We start from the raw sequence: 21,933 nt of genomic DNA, 5'->3' as shown, positions 1-21,933 counted from the left end.
GAAAACCTATTAACGCTTTTGTGTATGTCTTTTTCTAAGACGTTTACGTTTTGAATACTTAAAATCAATTATTGCGGTGAAAAAGGCAATATTAACAACAAAAGAAGCTCATTTCAGTGCAATACAATATCATCGATATGAGCAGCATAATGTTCGTCTTTACAGCTAACTGCAGTAGTTACAAATGACACTGTAATGAAATTTCCACAACGATGGTGCGCATAAATAGACAGTAAAAATTCCTGCTTCGACAATCGGGCATTCATGAAGTGTTCATTCATTTTGTATTCCCGCTATGCCGCATCGTTGGTTGCTACTGCTTGCTACTAGCCGTTTCAATTGAATTCCCTGCACGTGATTTTTTCTTCGTTTCATAATAGGAGAGTTTATTCAATATCACTGCATTATTTCGTAAATGAGAGCTGATCAGTTGCTTTGCTCTTATAAAGAAATGATTCTACCGTATCAACATTCATAAATGACATGAAGTACGATTATTAAAAGTGGCTCTCAATTCCGATCGAATTGTTTCCTTTTGACATTCAAAGTGAATTGAAAGAATCCCCTCAGCTAGAAGAAACTAACAAATTAAATTCGTAATCTGAATACAAATTTTGCCACAATTTTTTTTGGCTATATTTGTCGACATGTGCTTTTTAGCGATTTTTTCCTTTGTTTCCATAGGTATTATTAAGAAATAGTGTACGGTGAAATTGAAATTGACATGAAATGAACTAAATTCAGCCGCTTGGATCGTACTGGCGGAGTGCCAAATATAAATGTAGCAAAATCTGGAAAAACTGACGCCAAAATTAAGTCAACACTGAGTTACGTACTTCTTTTTATTGGCGACAGACCGCTTATCGGTCCTCTGTTGAATGCGCAAATTGTTTTCAAACGGTTCTACTTTAAAAGTGTTCTAATCTATCACACCACTGTCGTCGTACCAACATTGGAAGAGTTCTACTTCTACTTTGTTTCGACAGGGTTTGTGGCGAGCTCAATTTTTGTAGCTTTCATTGAACGTTTTTCGCAAAGGCATACAAAACATCGCTGGTCAGATAGGTTTAATTACTGGTCTCTCATCCGGCATCCTTGCTACGTGGCCAGCCAATTGTAGCCTGTCGTGTTTTAGTTGCTTCACAATATCCGCATCTTTGTATACTTGGTATATTTCATGATTCATGCGCCTGTGCCACACTCCTTCGTCTAATATGGCGTCAAGAATTGATTGCAGGATCTTACGCTCAAAATCGCCAAGAGCTCGCCGGTCGCTTTCTTTCAACGTCCACGCTTCGTGGCCGTAGAGTACCACCAGGAGAATTAGTGTCTTATAGAGCGCGAGTTTTGTGCGGAGTTGCAGGGGGCTGGTACCGAAAGGCCGAAACACAAATGGGCGAATCACGAATGGCCGAAATCCAAATGGCCGAATTCCAACAACAGCCACTGTAAATTTCCGTCCTCGATCTTCGCGCACTGGTTCAATTGTCCTTTCTTTCTTAACCTGGACGATTTGCACAGGTTGCCACGGTTCGCGCGCGTATGGAAAATAGTGCCCTACAAATGGTAATTTTCTTTGAAAGCCCAAGAACAGGCCAGTAACTGCCAAGAAACACGTTTATTACGACAAAGAAATCTGGCCGTATATTTGCGGCTGGTTTGTTCGAGTAGGGGAACTGTGGGTAAAATGAACAGGGGAGGTAAAATGAACAGGCAGCCAAATTCCCAGTAAACCGATTAAAATCTGTTCCAGATCAATAGGTATCTTCTCCTAGAAGTATTTCAAGCTGTTTGAGACAATATGTGGTGATCATAATCTTTCCAATGTGATAAAAATGGAAAAAGTAAAAAATATTTGCAGAAATCTGTCGCCGATGTTAATTTCTACTATTAGAAAATAAGCTATTTTGGTGAAACAAATAAATTTCGACTATTGGTATCATTTAGTGTTGTTTGCTTATCACTATCCTGCGGATCTGTCGAAAATTCGAAATATTTTTATCAACTGTTTGTTTATAATAAACACTTGAAAACAATTGGTGTTTTGGGGGTAAAATGAACACTTCACTATGGGGGCAAAATGAACAGTGTGTATTATGATGTTTTACTTTCCATTTATCAGCAGCTACGAAATAATTGCAATTCAAGCAACAAAAATGATCGAGTCTCTCGAAAAATGACGGAAAATGACCGAGTGCTGGAAAATCCTGCGAGCTAAAAGTCAAGCATTGTATGAACGTGGCGAAAATACATTATGTTAACTTTGTGGAGTCCCATTTTAATTCCAACAGCCCTGTTGAATACCTACAGCTTATGTAGAACAATGATAATGTAAAATAATGTTTAATTTATCCAAACTGCATGTTAACTTTAGTTTTCTATGACATGTTCATTTTGCCCTCACTGCATGTTCATTTTACCCACATGAAAAAAATCAGGCTCGAATGTGACGCTTTCGAAAAAAAGGAATTTTTCACGACAAATAGTCCTTTTTTAAACATCTTTATATATTGCTACGTGGAATATGAATCCAGCTTTCAATTCATATAGTGCGATCAGCATTTGGTTGGTTTCTGGAGGAGAAAATGGCGAAATTGCTAAGGGTGTTCATTTTCCCCCCAGTTCCCCTACTTAAAGATAACTAAACTTCTTTACACTATCTGCTATCAGATTTAGGTATCTACTACTCTGGTTCTCCGAATGTTGGGGAGAATGACCGTATATTAATCAATTTATGAGATTACGATCTACAACCTGCGAGAGTAAGTTACATTCTCGCGATTATCAGTTAAGCTGATGATCGTTGCAGAGTGGGTTTAATGACGCTAAATGTATGGCCACAATAACATAAAAGATTTTACAGTCACTGAAGGCCGAATCACGAAAGGCCGAATCGCAAAAGGCCGAATCACGAATGGCCGAATCACGAAAGACCGAATCACTAATGCCCGTATCACTAAAGTCTTATTTTTTATTTTGGTAGATGGAGTATAGATGATTGATGGTTGTTTCTTCGCCTAAGCATGAATGATTTACGTTTATTATAGCGTGCGAGGCCTATTGATCGTGTCAGTAGCAAATGTTTTCTAGATGATTCAGGGCGAGACGGCCCCAGGACGCGAGTGTGCGCCGGTAACCCGCAGTCAGAAGTGCCGGCCCAATGATATCCATGTCGTTCGCAAATCTTAGGAGATTTCGTGATGTTGGTACCGCGTCTCTGCACACTTGCCTTTCGAATAGCACCGTCCAATGCAATGTAGAACAGCAAATTCGATAGTCCATCACCTTGCTTCTAACGTCACAATTGAGTCCGCTGTTTCACTCGTTATCCTGACGCTTTATTTTGAACCATCAAGGGTAGCACGTTATATCACGGGAAACGGCTCATATGGGTGGAGCATGGGAACGGTTAGTACACTCAGTTAAGACAATCATGGATGAAGCAATCCTAAAAAAATATTGACCCTGAGGAGCTGTAGGCATTCCTTGTGGAGGTTAAAAATATGGTCAATTCAAGTATTCAAGTAGCCAAATTGTTATTGTCTGATGTATTTTCCGTTGGAATCTGAGGAACCAGAAGCATTACCGACGAATTAACTTCTATTGCTAAATTTGGACGGAGTAAAGTAACGAAACAATAGAGGAGACGTGAGCGTCAGAACTAGACCATCGACAAATTAGCTACAAGCTGATCCAGCAGCAACTGCAAGTGTTCTAGCAACGATAGCTGGTGTAATCCGTTGACAGCTGGAATATTTCGACGAAACACGAACCCCGAAGAAGCAGGGAAACTTAGCACAAGCTTATTTCAGTCAAGTTCATTGTATCCCCGACGGATGATACCGTACAAACTGATACAGTTCACATCGACCTTAAAGCGGCTCTAGACTAGATAGCATCAATCAACAGATTCTGCTACGGAAGCTGAAACGGTTATACACAGAAAAAGTTTGGTAACATTCGGTAAATTCGGTAAAATTCGGTAAAAAATTCGGTGGTGTCAATCGACGTTTACGGATCACTAGTATTGTTTGACATCATTAAAAATTTTACTGAACATTTAGCTGCTCAGAGTTCGGTAAAATTTTACCGGTACTTTATTTTAAATGTGTTTAAAATTATTTATTCTACTGACAGACTGACATCTATTCTGTAAACATATTTAACCTATCGTAGCCACCCAGTAATAATGATCCCCAGCGAGCCGAATAATTTCTGCAACAAGTCTACAAGTGGTTCTACAGGGAAGTAATCTACGACAATTGCTTTTCCTCGTATATTTTAACGACGTTTGTTGTGTAATTCCATCCGGTTGCAGTTGCATTATGCTGATGACTTAAAAATGATCCTTGCTTGCAAGGTCCCTAAATGACTGCAAGCAGCTACTAGATTTTTTCCACTGTTTTTTTTTTTTCATTTTAGTCATTTGACTGTATCGCCTCAGTCAAATTACGTTTGAAAAGGCTGTATATGGGCCACTTTTAGGATTAAATATTATTTAAAATATTGCTGAATTCAGGATAGAGCAATTCCTGTATATTTACGGTATATTTACTTCCATTCACACCCGTAGATGCACAAAGAGCGCTCTGTAATTTGGCCATAAAATTTGGTGGAAGACCATCTCGTCCTAACTAGTTGAATCTGCGTAACCTTATTGTTAGACTTAATAAATACGGCAGGCGCACCGTGTTGTGGAAATAAATAAAGACCGGTAAGTTCTAGCAAGACATATGATTATTTGAATCGGACGTGGACCTTGTGAATGCAGCGAAGCACTTGTGTTTCCTATTCCAACTCTGGTCCTCAAACGTTGATTTTTGAATTAAGAATGCGTGCATGGCTTCGGGTAAACACGGTCTAGCACGAATATAATGTCTGCAGAGCAGCGTATATCTTTCCGCACTGTTGTTATGATATTAAGCCGTGTCATTGAAGACCGCTTTGGAATATACATTCCAAATTAGTGACTTTTTCTTCTCAGCGAATATTTTTGCCGTCCATCTTTACTGGTAACTAACAATACTTTCTTTTTATAGGGATCAATGACCTGGCCATTCTGTTAGGACCATTGCAAGATCTTTTCATGCTTTTCATTCACGCTACTGATTACACCGCGCATAGACGGAAAGCGATGATCAATGTACAGTTGAACATCATCAGCATACATTTGGATAGAGCAATACCTGAGAACCGATGGGAGGTCATTTATGTGGGAACAGAGTAACAAAGGACATAGTACTTAGCCTTGCGGTACACCAAACGTTATTTCGACCTTATTCGAAAAACAACCAGAATACCGTTATAATTTCAGCAAGTTTACCGCAGCAGAAAAGAAGTTGAATTATGCTTCCAATTTTGCCAGTAGTTTCTGATAAGGAATAGTGTTAAAAACTTTCGAAAGATCCAGTAGAATAGTCGTCAGCAGCATACAGCTGAGGTGGGTCGTGCTCACGCAGTTGTCTCCATTCAAATCGATCTTGGACCACTGGTCGCCAATTTCCCAGACATACCAGAAGTCGCAAATTACTTTAGACTTGGTCGGGCCATCTTGCACGTTAAGCTTCTTCATTCCTGGTGCCGGTGAGGTTGTTGAAGAGAACCGGTTTAGTCCCACTGTTGTCCGTTATCCTTACGATGTGTCCGGCCTGCCGTTACCTACCGACTTTCTCCAGTTGTACGATGGGAATCTCCCCAACTAGTGCTTGTAGCTCGCGATGCGCCTTTGTCACTCTCCACTTACAGTTTGTACTCCGCCAAATATCGTCCGCAGTACCTTCAGCTCTAACACAGCAAGGATGCTTATGTTCTCCATGAGTAGTGTCACAGCTTCAAATCCTTAAAGAACTACCGGTCTTACAAGGGTTTTGTACATTGTCAGCTTTGTATGGCGACATATGCTTCTTGATCGTAGCGTTTTGTGAAGAAAAAGGAGGTCCGATTTCCCGCTGGAATGTGCCGCTGGATATCCTTACTAATTTTACGAATTCATTTACCACTTCTAGTTATTCGCCATCAACGGTCACCGTCCGTGGAAGGCGCGCGTTTGTCTGCTTTTAGCCTCTTTCTTTCATGTTTTGGTCTCCAACGCATTTATTTTTAGCCCAATCCTCATAGACTCCACTTTCAGTCTGGCGTAGATTGTCTCAACCGTGGTAAAGTTCCTGGCAATGGTATCAAAGTCATCTGTGCAGCCCAGGAGCTGACTTACTTGGGCGAAAATCGCTCCTCTCGTTTCGATGCCCGCTCATCGGATTACCCCCTCAAGAGCGATGTTGAACAGCACCTTGTCTCAACCCTCGCGTCAGTCGCGTCGACTTCCTCAGAAAACCGTGTTCGTGCATTATCTGCCATCAGCTGCATTATCTAGGCTTTGCTTTGCTTTTGCATGCCAAAGCTGGTCTCAGTCGATTGTATCGTATGCTACGTTGAAGTCAATAAAGATGTGAAGCAGAATACCTAGACCAGCGCTTCCGAACCTTTTTTGTTTCGCGAACTCCCTGCCAGAATTCCCTATACTATACTATACAGGGAACTAAATTTTTGGCGAGCCCCATTTGAGAAACGCTGACCTGCACCATTTTTTATCGATTTTTACCGCTAAATCGTCATAAACCCTCAGTACGACGGTTTTAATGTTTTGGCCTGGTAGCGAAACAAGTTTGAAATTCACTTCCCAAGTTTTTTCTCTCGATATATGAAGTCATGTGCTGCTTGAGAAGCTTTATGACGTTTAGATGAGGTTTCTTTATCGGTGGCAAAATCTCTGATTGTTTCCAACGGTTCTTAAAGATGGAGAACGCGATGAGATTATGGTATAACTAAGTTTCGTGCTGAATAACCAACGCTTATCGACTACATGCGACTGACCTTTGCCGATCTGTAGATGCTTCTTTTGGTCATGCTCGATTATGGTCCCAAATAGTTGGCACTGCACAGATTCGCTCTTGCTCCTACCGATATAGTACTCGTACTCAATTTGCTAAATTTTCTTGAGTAACATACCTACTAGAGATGAGTGATTAACGGGTTGCACGAAAAGGAATATTTCTAACTATGATTATGAATGGTTCTAAGTGGCTACCTTGTTCTAAACCGATTTCATCGTGAGCCCTCCTGCGGCACATAGACACGCCAGTCATAAATAATATTTTTGTCTGCTAGTCTGAACTTTTACAAGTCTGAAGCTTCAGCTTGAAACACAATTAAGTAAAGTTTCCATAAGAAATTTATGCATCTACTGATCAAGTATATTCAAGTTTTTAATAGCCAACTGATAAAGTTTTTATTTATACCCTCCACAGCGCTTTCAGGAGATCGAGGAAGCCCACCTCAAGCAGATGAAAGAATTCCTCTCCTCATACATGGAAATAGTTCAAAACAATTTCGATCTGGTTGGACAGGTAATGTGAAAGCAAAAAAAAAAAAAACAAACCAACTTTGTTTGCACTTGTAACAAGCACTAATTAACTCTTACCTCCTCTCTTTTGCCTTCTCTTGCCCAAACAGGTCCACTCGGATTTGAAGCGCCAATTTCTCGAGCTAACGGTAGACAAACTGCTAGAGCAGTTTGTCCTCAACAAATACACTGGACTGGAGAAGCCAGGTAAGTAGCACTAGCTTTGCTGGTGGCGCTGGGCTGGATATGGATGGTCACGCGATTAGTGTGACACAAAGAGATCATTCTTTGTGTTATTATTTTGATTGGTTTTCTGTTTAACTAATTTCGTGTTTGGTTTGATTTTTTTGTTGTTTTTTTTTTTTTTGTGAAAACTGAATGATATCACGATGCTTAATGATTTGCAATATTAGATTTTTAGAGAAATACTGTATCTTCATCATTGAAATCCGAACAAATTGTAATGTTGTTTGATTTCTAGATAAGCTTTGAGTTTGTTAAATTTTTTTTTCGTAACATGCAAGCGTCTTAACTAGATGAGCGAATAAAATCGCATGCTACCTAGCGCGTGATTTGTTTGTTTTTGTTTGGTTTTTGATTTATCTCTCTTCCTATATTCATGCGACCGCAGAGTTTATTGAGCTTGATTTGGTGAACTTGTCCGGCGGTTCCCTAACAACTAACAGTCAGTTGCTAATCAACACCTCGACCCCGAATGCGTCCGGCTCGGGTGTAGGATCGACGGCAGCCGGAGGCGCTACCGGAGGATCTGTTACGGACTCACCAGCCTTGTCGACGACAAGCTCGTCCCAGCCGGTACCGATCATCAAGAAGGAGAGCAATCTCCGCAGTTGGTTCACGTCCAGTTCCAGCGCTGCAGTGCCCACCAACTCTCCGGTGAATATTCCGACCTCGCCTGCTCCATCTGCCGGTGGACGGAGCAGTCTGTTCGATAATATCGGAGGTAGTACAGATCGGCCGATGTCTCCGGTGTCTACAGCGGCTGTTTCGGTCACGGCGACGGGAGAATCATCTGCGTCCAGTTCGGCCCAAAGTACGGCTAAGACAAGTAAATCTTTTTACGCCGACTTTCTAAACAAGACTAATCATAATCAGCAACAGCCACCACAAAACAAGCAACAGCAAACGCCGCAAATGAAACAGGAACAAGAATCGCAACATCATCAACAACAACAACAAAAATCTTCCCGCCGCACTACCTCCCTCTTAAATCTCTTCATGTCTAACTCGCAGGGTAATTTGTTCACTATTGTTTTATTTTCTCTCATTCGATTATTTTTAGATGAGAAGGACTGTCAACTTTTCCACTTCATTGTTGGCCATTTATGTTTCGATTTAGTATCATTTATCGCTCTCTTTTTCCGTAATTTTCTTTTATAATTTTGGCTTCACTCTGTTGCCTTGAGCTCTTTTTTATATCGTATATTTCTATCGTTATCATTTGATCATAAAAAATGCTTCTGAACTCATCAGCTGATGAACGCACTAAACCTCAACCATTTTCGTTATACACACCCACGTACACAAACACACACACACACACTCTCCACAAACCCGAGAATATAATAACACAACACAACTCAGCACACAAGCCAAATGCTAGAGAAGATGAGTAGATAATAACAGCGCCAACAACGGTTCCGGTTCCGGTGATTGTTTCGTCGTCACATTTGTCCCAGATTGTTTTAGTTCAATGGTCCACTTTTAGCAGATCCTACTATGTAGCACTTTAACTTCATTTCAACTTTTCACACCAACATCCAGTACCATCCAGTAGGAAGCAGAAGAATTCCCCAAGCAGATTCTAACATCGCCAATACCTTTTAACGAGCAGCAAATTCCTTTTCGGGCGCATTTTAAAAGCGATTACTTACCTAACACGTGTTTTCTCACAAAATTACGCTCGCTTGTTGGTTCGACGTGTTGTGCATGACGAGACTTTTTCTTGCTTTGATGAAAGGCTTTCAGGTGCAAAGAAGAAGTACTTCCTCTATGTTTCTCGGCGCTCTATTTGATGCTATTCCGTACCTTCACACATTGCGTAGAATGTTTTTTTTTGTTTTCCAGTTTTCCCAGTTTAGCTTTAGAGCTCTATCGTGGTTTTTCTGTGGCAGTTTTGTCGCCTGTTCAGAACTTTTCCGTAGAGCAGCTGGCAGGCGAATGTTTTGTTTTTTTCTTTTTGGATTCGACAAAACTTTTATTCTCTGTTTGTTATTTTATTGCTATTTAGCAACAGGCTCGTTCTAATCGTTCTAATAGATTGCATATTCTTTACTAAAATTTAGTATATTAGCGCTGTTGACTATATTGCAAAGTTTTAAAGTAAAGTTAAGCTGCAGAATCTCTGTTATATGTTATTACTGACCATTATTGACATAGGTAACTTTAATGGTAATCTTATGGAACATTTTTTGGTTTTTTGTGTATCTTTTCGTCTAAGATCCATTTATACAATAATTGGAAAATGCCCTGATAATAACATGTGAATAATTATTTCTATTTGCCGTACGAAACAATTAGGATAGGGAAAAGTTTCCATAATTAATTCATCAAACTTTTGACTCAATCAGAAGGTAGGCATGATAATCAACAGAACTGGTGTGTCCAGCTTCATCGTAATTATTTGAATTGAATTAGGGTTCGACCATTCGAGTGGATTTTCGGATTTACACAATTTTCCCGGAAATTTTTCCAACTATCCGTGTTGAAGATGCTGATTGATTGGTTTTGCTGTGTCTGTGTGTGTTGCAATCTCGTTCGACGCCTCGTGTTTAGTTGGGTTCGTTTTTACCCATTCACACACAACTACTTTTCACTATTGTTCTTTGAATTTATTGGCACCCTTCTCTTCTATACTAACCAATTCCACCACTTCACAACAGAAGTCTCAAATCCGCGAATGTTCCTCCCCCCCAAACAAATACCGATGATTTCCAAGCAAACAATTACATTTTCGGAATGTTTTCTCTTTCACCTATTTTTTGGTTCTCACAAAATTTACTTCGAACATAAAAAAAATTAATTGGTTTTCGCTCGATACATGAAACACACGAACGCGTGCGTTCGAACAACCGAAGGAAGTCGCGAAAGTCGCGATTCGACCACCAGCGGTGGAGCCGATTCGGTGTCCACCAGTACCGCCGGCGGCGGCGGCGGGGCGGCCATTTCTGCGCCCACCAGTCCGAACGATGTGCTCAACGGTGGTGGCAGCGGAGGCAATCACAACGGCGGCGGTGGCGGCGGCGGAAGCAACGGAATAGCGAGTTCCTTCATCGGTCGGAATCCGCTGCTCAGGGGATCCAAATGTAAATGACGTTCCAAGCCGTTCTTGATTTGATTATTGATTTTTTCACTTATCACTTTCACTTGTGGATTTGGTTTGGATTTTACTTGGTTTTTAGTGTTTCTTTTTCCACGCACAGTGGTTAATTCTTTTTCGGTATGTTTATTTTCTTTCGAATGATAGGTTACCTTTTAGCCTGTCTTCTGTGGTGTGAGTGTTTTCCCTTTTCTTTCGAAACCAATTGAAAATACTACTCGAATGATTTCCAGCAAATGCCACTAGTAGGATTTACACCGGCCTGTGTACATATAGTAGCTAGTAAAAGCAAAGGTGTTTTAGTCAGCAAGCTCATCTTGTTTGCGTAGATTTACACTAAATGTAGTTTTTTTTTATACTTTAGAATTAGAGTTTGTTCCTACAGTAATTCTAGTCCAATTTGTTTGAATTAACAAATTATTTGTAGTTTCAAAGCTATTATTTATTTTCGATTTTGATTAATTTTACAATAGATTTACTGTACTGTCAAAATTCGTTAAAATTTCATTTTTTCCTCAGAAAAAACAGCAATGGTTATAACCGCCATATAGACCTTCACATTCAGAGTAATCAACGGTTTACCAAAACAAAGATCTTTTGGTTTTTGATGTCAAAAGCTTTATCAATTAGCACTAAGCCAAAACTTTGCTTCCGTCTTATACTGGTACATCACCAACTCAATCAACCAGCCAGCAGGGAGAAGCTTTTTTTTGCAACACCACCCACTCCGGGTGCACAGTGCACAACTCCGAACGGAAACCACAACTTTCTCTCCAGGGGAAAATTATGCAAAGTACAACTTCTGCTGCGGAAATCACAGTTCCACTGGCTTATCCACCCACATCTGGTGGTGCGCAATAAATAAACCAGCTGAGCGCTCCTCATTTGTGCATTTGCTTGGTTCTGAAGTTTAGCTTGCACTCTCATTCATCATGTGCGGTAGCGGCACTCTTACGAGTCCTTGCAGCCAATATGCAAATAATGCAATACCGCTATCCCGGCTGGAAACAGTAATCTTTCCTGTGGCTAAACAGTTTCCTGTACGCACGCACGGTACCGTGTACTCGTGTATTCAATGATGGATGGTCGTTTTTCTGTTTGCTTAATCCTTCGCATCCTACATCTTTTGGGTGCTGAACTAGTAGTAGGTATGGGGTGATGTATGCATAAAACTTTGTTGCTTTTTAAAAATGATTAAAGGTTCATTAAAAATTATTAATTGCAATGTTACACTAAAAATATATTTCGAAAATTAAAGATAACTTATTCCGAAACGTTCCTTAGGAACCTTGGAACAAAATTTAAATTGAAAAAACATGTTACAAAAACTTCTGAAAAAAAAATTGACCCAAGAAAGTCACTTTGAAATTTTAACGAATCACGGATTTTTGGGCCGCATTTTTTTCAAAATTAGGAATAATTAAAAAATTGCGCAGTGGTAGACAGATTTTACCTACATAACGCAAAAAACTGATTGAAAATCGTCAATTTTGACATGTTTTTACAATACGGGCCAAATTCCATTGAACAGGGGATGCTGTATGAAATCAAAAATAGACTTAATTTTTTATAACGCTAGCTTTTTACAATGGACGGAAGGAACGGTAGAAGAAAGTAATGAAAAAAAAGGCGCTGACAGTGTCTCCAGGGTGAGACAAGACGTGAAGCGGAAAGTGCGGAAAATTAGATAAGGGGTCATAGTAGCAACGCTTACTAAGTTTGTATAACATTTTTCTTTATCCAAGCTGGGGGACCCCTTCACGTCATGTTTTGGCCTGGAGACACTATCAACACCTTTGTTTCATTTTCTACCAATAGTTGCTAAAACCATAATAGAACTGTCAATAAAGCAAATTTATTGTATGTTACCACGATAAAATTAGTTGGCTGCGGTACATCTCTTATAAACTTCTTATAAGTGTGGTGGCGCAGTAATACAACATGGCGTACTTGTACAAAATTGATCTTATTGCGGTAACTTGTCAAACCGCAATATATCTGTGCTAGATGTTATACTGCTAACCCGACAAACTTCGTATTGAAAGCATGGGTAGTTTGATATACAAATTTGCAATTTTTCCTCACAGTAATGTAGAAAACAACCCCCCGTTGCTTAACCAGATAAAATAAACGGGATAACATTTAAATATTTGCCGTGATTGTATAACATTTCGCCGAAATCCAATTCTCGGTTGACTATAACGCGGAATATAGAGTTTCCCGGAATTCCGTTTCGCGAAAAATCTTAAGCGGAATGTACCATTCACAGAAAACCTTTTCGTGGAAAGTACCATTTTTCGCAGGGGTGATCCTCTGTTTACTCGCCATCGCTCGTTCGGACCCAACTGAAGGATAGTAATAGAAATCAGTAGACCTAGGAAAACAAATAAACCTAATATTAATATTTATTGAAACGGTGGTTCTACAATAGACGGTGGGACGGTAGGGGAAAGTAATGAAATTTTTTTTGGAGTTTAGGGGAAAGAGCAGAAAGGTGAGGTGGGCAGGGGGAGGGGTTATTGGTAGCTACGTTTAACAAGTAGTCGTTGTGACTCCTACTGGAGGCGCTGGACAAAAGAAGTCTGCACAACCCCCCTTATTAACCGTAGCGACATGGGTTGGGCTATTTTTAGACACAAATTGTGCCTCTTCCTCCATCAACTGTAGAAACCACCGACCGAGAAGTGCTATGCAGTCCCTTACGACTTGCACTGACGCTGTTCGTCTGTCAGCGTGTTAGCCACGATTCTAAGCTCGGGTTTTCGGAGGAAGGCTCCGTTCCTATGAAATAGACCAAACTCGTGTTTGGTCCCCTACCGTTCCTCCATCAATTGTAGAACCACCGTTTCAAAAAATATTAATATCAATGCCTGACCGCATTTTAAGACTAAAAACACGAGGTTGGTCTATTGCATGTACAAATTTCTGTTTTATTTGTATGAAAGTTCAAAGTACCACAGGTGAGAGGGGTCTCAAAACATTATAAAGTAAATTCATGATTCCAAAATCCTCCACATGCCAAATTTGTATTTCATTTTTGTGGGAGCCCCCCCTCCTATCCCCTCCTAAAGAGGGAAGGGGTCTCAAAACAAAGTAAATTCATGCTTCCAAAATCGCCCACATGCCAAATTTGGTTCCATTTGCTCAATTAGGACTTGAGTTATAGGAAAATTTGTATTTCATTTGTGTGGGAGCCCCCCCCCCCCCCTTGAAGGGGAAGGGTAATAATTCTTCAGAGAAAAAAATCCTACCTTCTAAAACCTCCACATGCCAAATTTGGTTCCATTTGCTTGATTAATTCTTGAGTTATGCAGAAATTCGTGTTTCATTTGTATGGGAGCCCTCTTAGGAGGAGGGGTCTTTAACCATCATAAGAACCTTTTTCGGCCTCCAAACCCCTGCGTACAAATTTTCACGTCGATCGGTTCAGTAGTTTTCGATTCTATAAGGAACATACAGACAGAAATTCATTTTTATATGTACAGGTATACCTCGATTGTACGTACACCTTTGCTTCGTTTAGCGTACGTATTACCGAAATGTATGTACTATCGAATCACAATTTTAGGTTTTATAGCATTGTTGTATTACGCTTAAGATTGCATGGAATGAAACAAATAAAGTGTTGCTGGAAAATGTTCGTACTATCGAGGCAAAATGTACGTATTACCGAGGATACGTACTATCAAGGCAAAATGTACGTATTATGGAGGGTACGTACTATCGAGGGTTCGTACTACCGAGGGAACGTACTATCAAGATATACCTGTATAGATTTTCTCGCAAATTAAAGATAATGGCATCGAGGTATTCAAAATCACATTGAAAACTTTACTGAGAATAATAATTTTTTTGTTAGATTATAGTCACTTTAACAGCTTAGGTCATTCGTGACTTCTACGGGGTTAGGATTTGAACCCGGGTCCTCGGCATGAGAGACATGACTGCTAACCACTACACCGACTGACCCCCAGATACCCATATTGAACATACAGATAATCCAAGTGTCTTCCCAGCAAACATTTTATTTGAACAGCAGCATAATCAACCATTATTCAACCAATAGTCAAGAAAGAGGCGTTTAACAGACAATTATACAACAAAAATGTTTGTTGGTTTATAACGTCCTCATTTTTGTAAAGTATATTGTAAGTAACAGTAGTAGTGGGTACATTTTAACCTAATTATAAAGAGTTATGAAATTGTATTCTTTCTGATGAGAATAATATTGAAATACTGCCATCTATGTTCTTTTCCGTAATTTTAAAATAAGTAACACTTTGGTTGAAATTTCTAGACAATTCGGTTTTTTACTAGCACCGCATAGACGGAAATACATTAACTTTCAAATAACTAAACATTTTTGTCCTAGTGACCACTTTGCTTTACTTGACTACCACAGACAAGTAACAATTGCAAGTTTTATTACGTTGGTATAGTGGTTTTCATGACCAATTCCATAAAACCGCTAATAAAACCATGAGCTCCTCCAGAACTTTCTGATGACCGCTATAAAACTGCTTTCTGACCAAGTGGCCCATTCCTGACAATGTTTTCCCAGATAACACAAAATCGTAATAGAAAGTTCACATTAAATCGTTTTCATGTCAATTTCACATTGGAATTGTATAATGTTTAGAGTATGTCAAATCGAAATGAACAATAAGTTGTGTTGCAGTCGTGCGTGTCTTCATATACAACTCATGACTGTGAATTATAAAGCAGGATAGACAATTGCAATATTTGATTATATCTTAATCATATATTCAGGAGTATTTAGTTGAGTGTTATAAAAACTGCGCAAAATAGAATTACAAATAGTTGTCAAAATTTTCGCACGTATATCGCCTCCACTATGGTACATATATCTTCTTATATAGCGTGAAATATAACTTTTTCGTTCAGATATGATTTCGTATACCTCAGTTGCAATCGAGATATACAAACCAAATGGTTTACTGGGCTCATAACCTCTATAAGAAGCATAAGTTCCAGTAGTCATATCACGTCTACTGAAAGCAGCCGTAAAATCGATTAAGCTTTCGTTGTCACCTCCATAATTTAATAAAGCTTTTCGCTTCTCGCTCTGGTAAAAGCTAAATCAGTTCGCCAGCTTTGTCAACTTGAAAATACATCCGTGAGCAGAAAAGTTAAAGTTTTACTGACAGATCATTCGGAACGATTGGGTTTATAGCGACCATAATAAAATATCCCATAGAATAAATAATTAATTTTGAGCAGTCTTAGTTCGTTTGCAGCATGTGTGCATTAAATCTTATCGCGCAGATTGATATGATAGGTGGATAAAATCAACGCGCCACTGAAATTTTGCAATTTTCTAAAACTGGTTGTTTTTACAAAATAAATCTCAATTTCTGGCAAAATCATTTTAGTTGCTTTCTGTAACAGGAAAACCGATAGATAATAACTTTCTTTCTGCAAAACACTTTGCTTCGATAAATTTTTGTTTGCGAACTAAAACAAAATACTAGAATACGGCAATGTGGCCTCGCATAAAATAATGATTTTGGTGTTGAACTTTAGTATTTTTCATAATAGCAGCAAAAAAACTGTTTAGTCAGGGTGTTACCGTTTTAATAGCTCTATAAAACTAACAGATTTCTTGCGGTTTGATAAGCAACCGTGATAAGATCAATTTTGATTGCTGCGCCATTTTGTATTGCTACGCCACACTTATGGTACGTTTATCTAGCTTTTTTCGAGCCATAATGGCGGACGGCGTTCGTAATAATTGGACAGCATTTTTGACATTTTCTAAATACGTTTTCTTTCCGCACATTCCTTTAGTTTTACCGTGAACGTGCAGGAAGAAAACGTGCGATGTATTTAGGAAATGTCAAAAATGCTGTTCAAATATTACGAACACAGATTAGCGGTCCGCCATTATGGCTCGTAAAAAGCTGGATAGAAGATGTGGTGCAACCAACTGATTTTATCATGCTAATATAAGAAACCACAATAAATTTGCTTTATGAACAGTTTTATTATGGTTGTATAACTAGCTATAAGTGTGTTTTGACTCGTATCTCCATGGTTAATGCGTAATTCCACTTTAAACCCAGAGGTAATAATTAATTCCGCAATGAAACCTCCATAAAATTCAAGTAAAGCCAACTAGTTTTAGAATTGCTACTTGGGTACTTTACTGAAGGCTGAACAGTTGTTTATACAACTTTGCTGAAGACATATGTAGGGGTGAAAATACGAGATGACCCAAAAAAGCGTACACTTATTTTCTCGGATATGAGCTTTAGGATGAAAATGACGCGCAGATGCTGACCTTTATCGAAAATGTATTGTTTGTTCATCGCTATATCAAGTTTCAAAATTTCATTCTTAAATGGAAAAGGCGCTGCTTATCAAACGATTAGTAATATTTTATGGATACACACTAGGAACTATTGGACGGACGTCGTCTGACATAAATAAAACTTTTGCTTGCGTCTGTCCGATGTCGTGCGACAAATTCTTGTCGGGTAATCTTGTTTCGACTGCCGAAAGCTACGACTACCTACTTGCTTATTGTTTATTATATCTTGGAATGCATTTTAATAGTTAGTAGTACACATTACTGCAGTAAGTAGACAAAAGCATGGTAAGTTGTGCGTTCTGTTATTCTAGATCCACCCCCTTCTCCTGCATCCTGGCTGGCAAAACAAAAAGCAGTAGTATGAACCAATACCTAATGGTTTGTTGTGGCTTTGCTATCAATTCGCTTCCACAGGCGATCTGTGCGCATTTCTTGTCGTTTTCTGTTTCATTTGGTTGGCATTTGTATAATGAATAATCTAGAGGACCACTTGCCCACATGATTTCACCTAACGTTTTTTTAAGTAAGTTGCTCCTGATTTGTGATGGTTTTTTTCTACTTTTAGTATTTAATTGTATTAATTTTGATTTCGATTTCACTAATTGGTAATTAACTGCTTGAGGATTTTCTTCTAATTTTCCACCTCTTTAGTTAGGCTCATCACCGATTTTTTCGAGATGGTAAATGCTTTTCCGCTCCGTTTCCAAGAAGCGAAGGGGAAAAGGGTTCGGAACAAAATTTTATCACAGCCAGTATAAATTAGATTACTAATTTCCTTCTTTCTTTCTGCGATTCAACCACGTTGTCAACAGTTTCCGGCTTTCTGCGTAGCAGACGGGAGAAGGCCAAGTCCAAAAAGACCAAAAAGAAAAAGGATTCGGTCGAAAATTCCAGTGCCAAAGATGAGAAAATCTCCGACGCGTGAGTATTCATTCTGTTTTCCATTACTCGTTGACCGTCACGGACAGACAGTAGTCGTCGTCGTCGTCGCTGTCGTCGGTTTTTAAGTTAATTAGATTATCCGCTTTCGTTGATGATATGCTAATGTCGTTCGTACTCGTATTGATTCTCTGCAGCGAGGAAAAGGATGATGCGGTGAAAGCAGCGGAAGCTGCTAGCAATTTGCAGACAACGTCTGCGGCCAGCACCGGGAATGTGGCACCGACGGCAACTCCCGAAGTCGATGAGGACGGGTACAGTATACAGCCACGGGATGCCACCTGGGACAGTGCCACGATAACGGAGAAGAGCAGTAAGTCCGGTTGCCGTTGTTAGAGTTGGTTGGGATTGTGTCCTCCGACATTGAAAACGACTTTTTTTGTTGTTGTTTTGCTTCCAGACAACTTCTACTCAAGTTCGGACAGCGACAGCGAGGACGAACGAGGTGATCGGAAGATTCACGTTGAAATTAAACCGCTGAACAATGGAGCCGCGCCCATCTCGGCCAGCGTGGACGAATTACGCGCAACCGTAGAGAATCTGTCGCTTTCGCCAATTGGAGCACTCTCGACGGTAAGTAGTGACCGCTTAGCTGCCGCGTGCGTTGTGGTATATTCAATAGCGTTTGCGCCGTAATTTGCTGGCTGAGATTGTGGTTTTGTAGCGTAGTTCATTGATAGGAGTGTGTGGATTGGAGGTATTTTTTGTTGCAACGTATTGTAATAATATTAATTATTTAAAAAAATGTTTTGAAAAAAAGAACCATTCGGTTATTCTTCACAGGAGAAACTCGGGAAGAAAAAAATTGAAATTACGTAGAAAATGTTGCTTCGAAGGAAACTTTTTGTGTTATATTTTAGCTCAATTCCCAAACGATCAACATCATATCTTTATGTTTTATGTTTTCAATTTTATTTCATGCAAACATTTTTATATTATTTTAGCAATTTTTGGGCTAGATTTCTTTGTGCTATCAGATTTTATGTTTTATACATTTTTTCAATTATTAGTATCTCTTTAATGGAGAACCGAATTGGCTCGTGGTGTGTCAATCAATGGTCACTGGTCGTGGAAAGGCAAACGTTATTTGTTTTCTCTGGAGCCTCTTTCTATCATGTAATTGGTTTTCGGCACATTGATCTTTAGCTTAATCCTCCTAGTCTCCATTTTTTAGTCTAAGGTAGGTTACCTCCGCCGTTCCAAAGTTTTTCCCAAATCCCGAAGTTATCAAATGTAGTGCTGCAAGCGGTTCCTTGCCATTTTTGTAGAATTCCGCCAGAAGCGGTTCTATTAGTTTTCATCTGCCAAATTTCTCGCCGGAACTCTTCTAGATTGGGGGCGAGGACGCTGTAGTGGATAGGAGTTAAACTATCGTTGGCGTTCCGCTTCCTTCCGTTAAGTCGCCATTGACGTGTTCATGGAAGAACTGCTACCTCGCGCTTGTTTTGATCAGTTTTTCTTCAAAGTTCTCCATCGGACAATGCTTAGATAGAATTTTTCCTAGTTCGTCTTTTCTTCTCCATCACTTGCTGGTAATTCCTGTCAAACCGTCAAATCATTTCGTGCACTTGGAATTTCTTCACTCTACAAAACGGGTCTAACAAGCCAGTCGTCGTATGTTCGAATCTCGGTTAGGTGGTGCTTGCGAGATAGAGTCTGTAGGATCATTGCACTGGCCCATAATTTTCCTGTACTCTAACAGCCGGCTGCGAAGTCTGTTGATAAAGAAGGGTAATGTCTAAAGACGGTATAAACCCAAGGCTTTGCTTTTTAGGTTGTTGGTCAAAGGTTTCTATTTTGCTTGACGCTGATGGGACTGCCATCTTAGAGCTGACTGTTCCCCCTTCCTTTTGTGCGTACGACACTCAAGGTTACATACCCCAGCCGGCACCTTGTGGAGGTAGAGATAGGAGTTAGTGAACAGAGGCGGTACATTTGCACGAAGTCACTCTTTGCCAGCCAGCGTTTGGACTGTCTAAAGAATGTATATCGAAAAAAGTGAGGCACATTGATTAATTTGTAATTGTTCACCGTGTGGCCAAAAATTGATGAAGTTTTGACTAATATTGGCTAAGATGTAAACAATGCACACATTGGCTGGCAGAATTTCACCACAATCTTTAAGTGGTTATCGAGTGTCGGAGTAAGAACAGACCGGCCAAAATATCATGTGCGTTGTCATGGAAAAATCGACTGCATCGTACAGATATTTTAGCCAATACCTAGGAATATATCGTTCGAAGTTATTCAAGAACTCAGCCGAACCAGCAGCGATCAAGTAGTGGCTGAAAACTGAAGACAGCTGACGTGGTGAAGGCCCGGAAGATGTTGGGTCTGTACACAAAGGCACAAATCTTCCACATGATTGTGAGGAACGTGCTGCTCGAGCCAAAGATGCTGATACCTGGGTCTGTTCAAGCGTCGGACAAAACTTTCGAATCACGCGGCGAAGAAGGCATATGCTTCCAAATGTTTTGTCAAAAATACGATGAAACGTTGCGGTCTCCACGTCCTCAAGGTCCGGGAGGTACCATACCGGAACGACAAACAAAACACAGTCGCCAAAATCCGCGCCAGAAAGCTGTACCAACAGTAGCTGATGAAACTGAGGTGCGCTGTGTTGTGATGGATGACGAGACTTACATCAAGGCGGAGGTAAGGAAGAAGTCGTATATTTGATTTCGATGTATACCAACACCGGGCGAATCTCCCGGGATCCGGGACGAGTGTCTTCAGAAGTGCATGGTCTCACGGGGCGGTGTGGTCTTACGGAGGAGAGACGCTGTTTTGGCCCGATTTGGGTCAATATAACGTGGGCGGCTTGCCCGCGATTTACCTCCCGTTCACCAAAGCTCTTCAGGCCGTTCAAGACGAGTGGCTTAAGCGCCACCTCTGAAAGAGGACCACTCGCTCGGTTAAGGTTGCCCGGCACGAAACCTAACCACATCAGTTATCATCACAGGCAAAGATCTTCCTATCTCTCTCACCCTCTCGCTTAGAAGTAATAGTGGGGCTGGTTCCCGACAGCCACTCGGAGAATAAAATCAAATTAAAATTATCAGACGCGAATGTGAGAATGTCTTCAGATGTGATTATCGACGGGGGAAATCAGCTAGGGTTTACAGAAACACCTAGGAAAGACGAATATACAATTTGCAAGTTGGGTTTATTCATATTCGATCTGCTTAATCGGCTTCCTAGGACTATCGTTCTATCACTTTCCCCCTAAAGTGCGGTCAAATTGGCTCGTTCTAAAAATAGCTACAGAACGGCACAAATGTCGGCTCAGCGAGTCGCCTTCGAGCGACGAAAAAAAGGTTCAAAAAGGTAATTTGTGTGTGGCTAAAAAAAATCTCAACGTGCACGGTTTACTCACTCGACCGATTTGATCGGTTAGCTGTGGATCAGCTGCGGCTACTCGCTGATGTATCGACGCGTTGATTCCACAGAGATGGCGTCGGGTTTTTATCAGCGATGGCGTCGGTTGGCGTCGCTTGACAATAGACCAAACCAAGGTGACGTCATCTGGCAGATACTGGCGCCCTTGTTTACAAACAGACCGCAGAGTCAAAAAAAGTTGAGGCTGTTTAAACGGCAAGTTTGTTGTTTAAGCCGAGTTTAAACAGCATTAGGACTAAATTTTAAAGCCATTATGCCTGTAAAATGCCAAAAAACACGCTACATTATTATTATTATTTATTTATTTGCTTCATCCGACAAACTGTCTTAATGAAGATTTGATTTGGCTGGGAAAAGCCGCCTAGAGCAACATGTTACTCGGAGCGGCATAAAAACCCAGCATCTTTTAATTAAACAGAGGCAACACATAGTACATGGCATAACTACATACATTATTCAAATTACACACAACATTCACTAAAAAGAAAATTCATTTTCCCGTCGATTATATTCCAGCGCCATCTG

The 21,933-nt window shown here is 40.1% G+C and overlaps 1 protein-coding gene across 1 annotated transcript in view; it reads left to right on the top strand.

Annotated features, from left to right (window-relative positions):
• LOC128741340 (F-BAR domain only protein 2) overlaps positions 1-21,933 on the top strand; it is a 65,433-nt gene that overhangs the window by 31,716 nt on the left and 11,784 nt on the right. The window contains exons 5-10 of the mRNA XM_053837100.1: positions 7,305-7,403; positions 7,510-7,606; positions 8,031-8,468; positions 17,883-17,991; positions 18,147-18,322; positions 18,410-18,582. Coding sequence (XP_053693075.1) covers positions 7,305-7,403; positions 7,510-7,606; positions 8,031-8,468; positions 17,883-17,991; positions 18,147-18,322; positions 18,410-18,582 — 1,092 coding nt within the window. The remainder of the gene's footprint in view (positions 1-7,304; positions 7,404-7,509; positions 7,607-8,030; positions 8,469-17,882; positions 17,992-18,146; positions 18,323-18,409; positions 18,583-21,933) is intronic.

This window comes from Sabethes cyaneus, chromosome 3 (assembly GCF_943734655.1).
Source record: "Sabethes cyaneus chromosome 3, idSabCyanKW18_F2, whole genome shotgun sequence".
Lineage (NCBI taxonomy): Eukaryota > Metazoa > Arthropoda > Insecta > Diptera > Culicidae > Sabethes > Sabethes cyaneus.
This window is presented reverse-complemented; position numbering and strand designations above follow the sequence as displayed.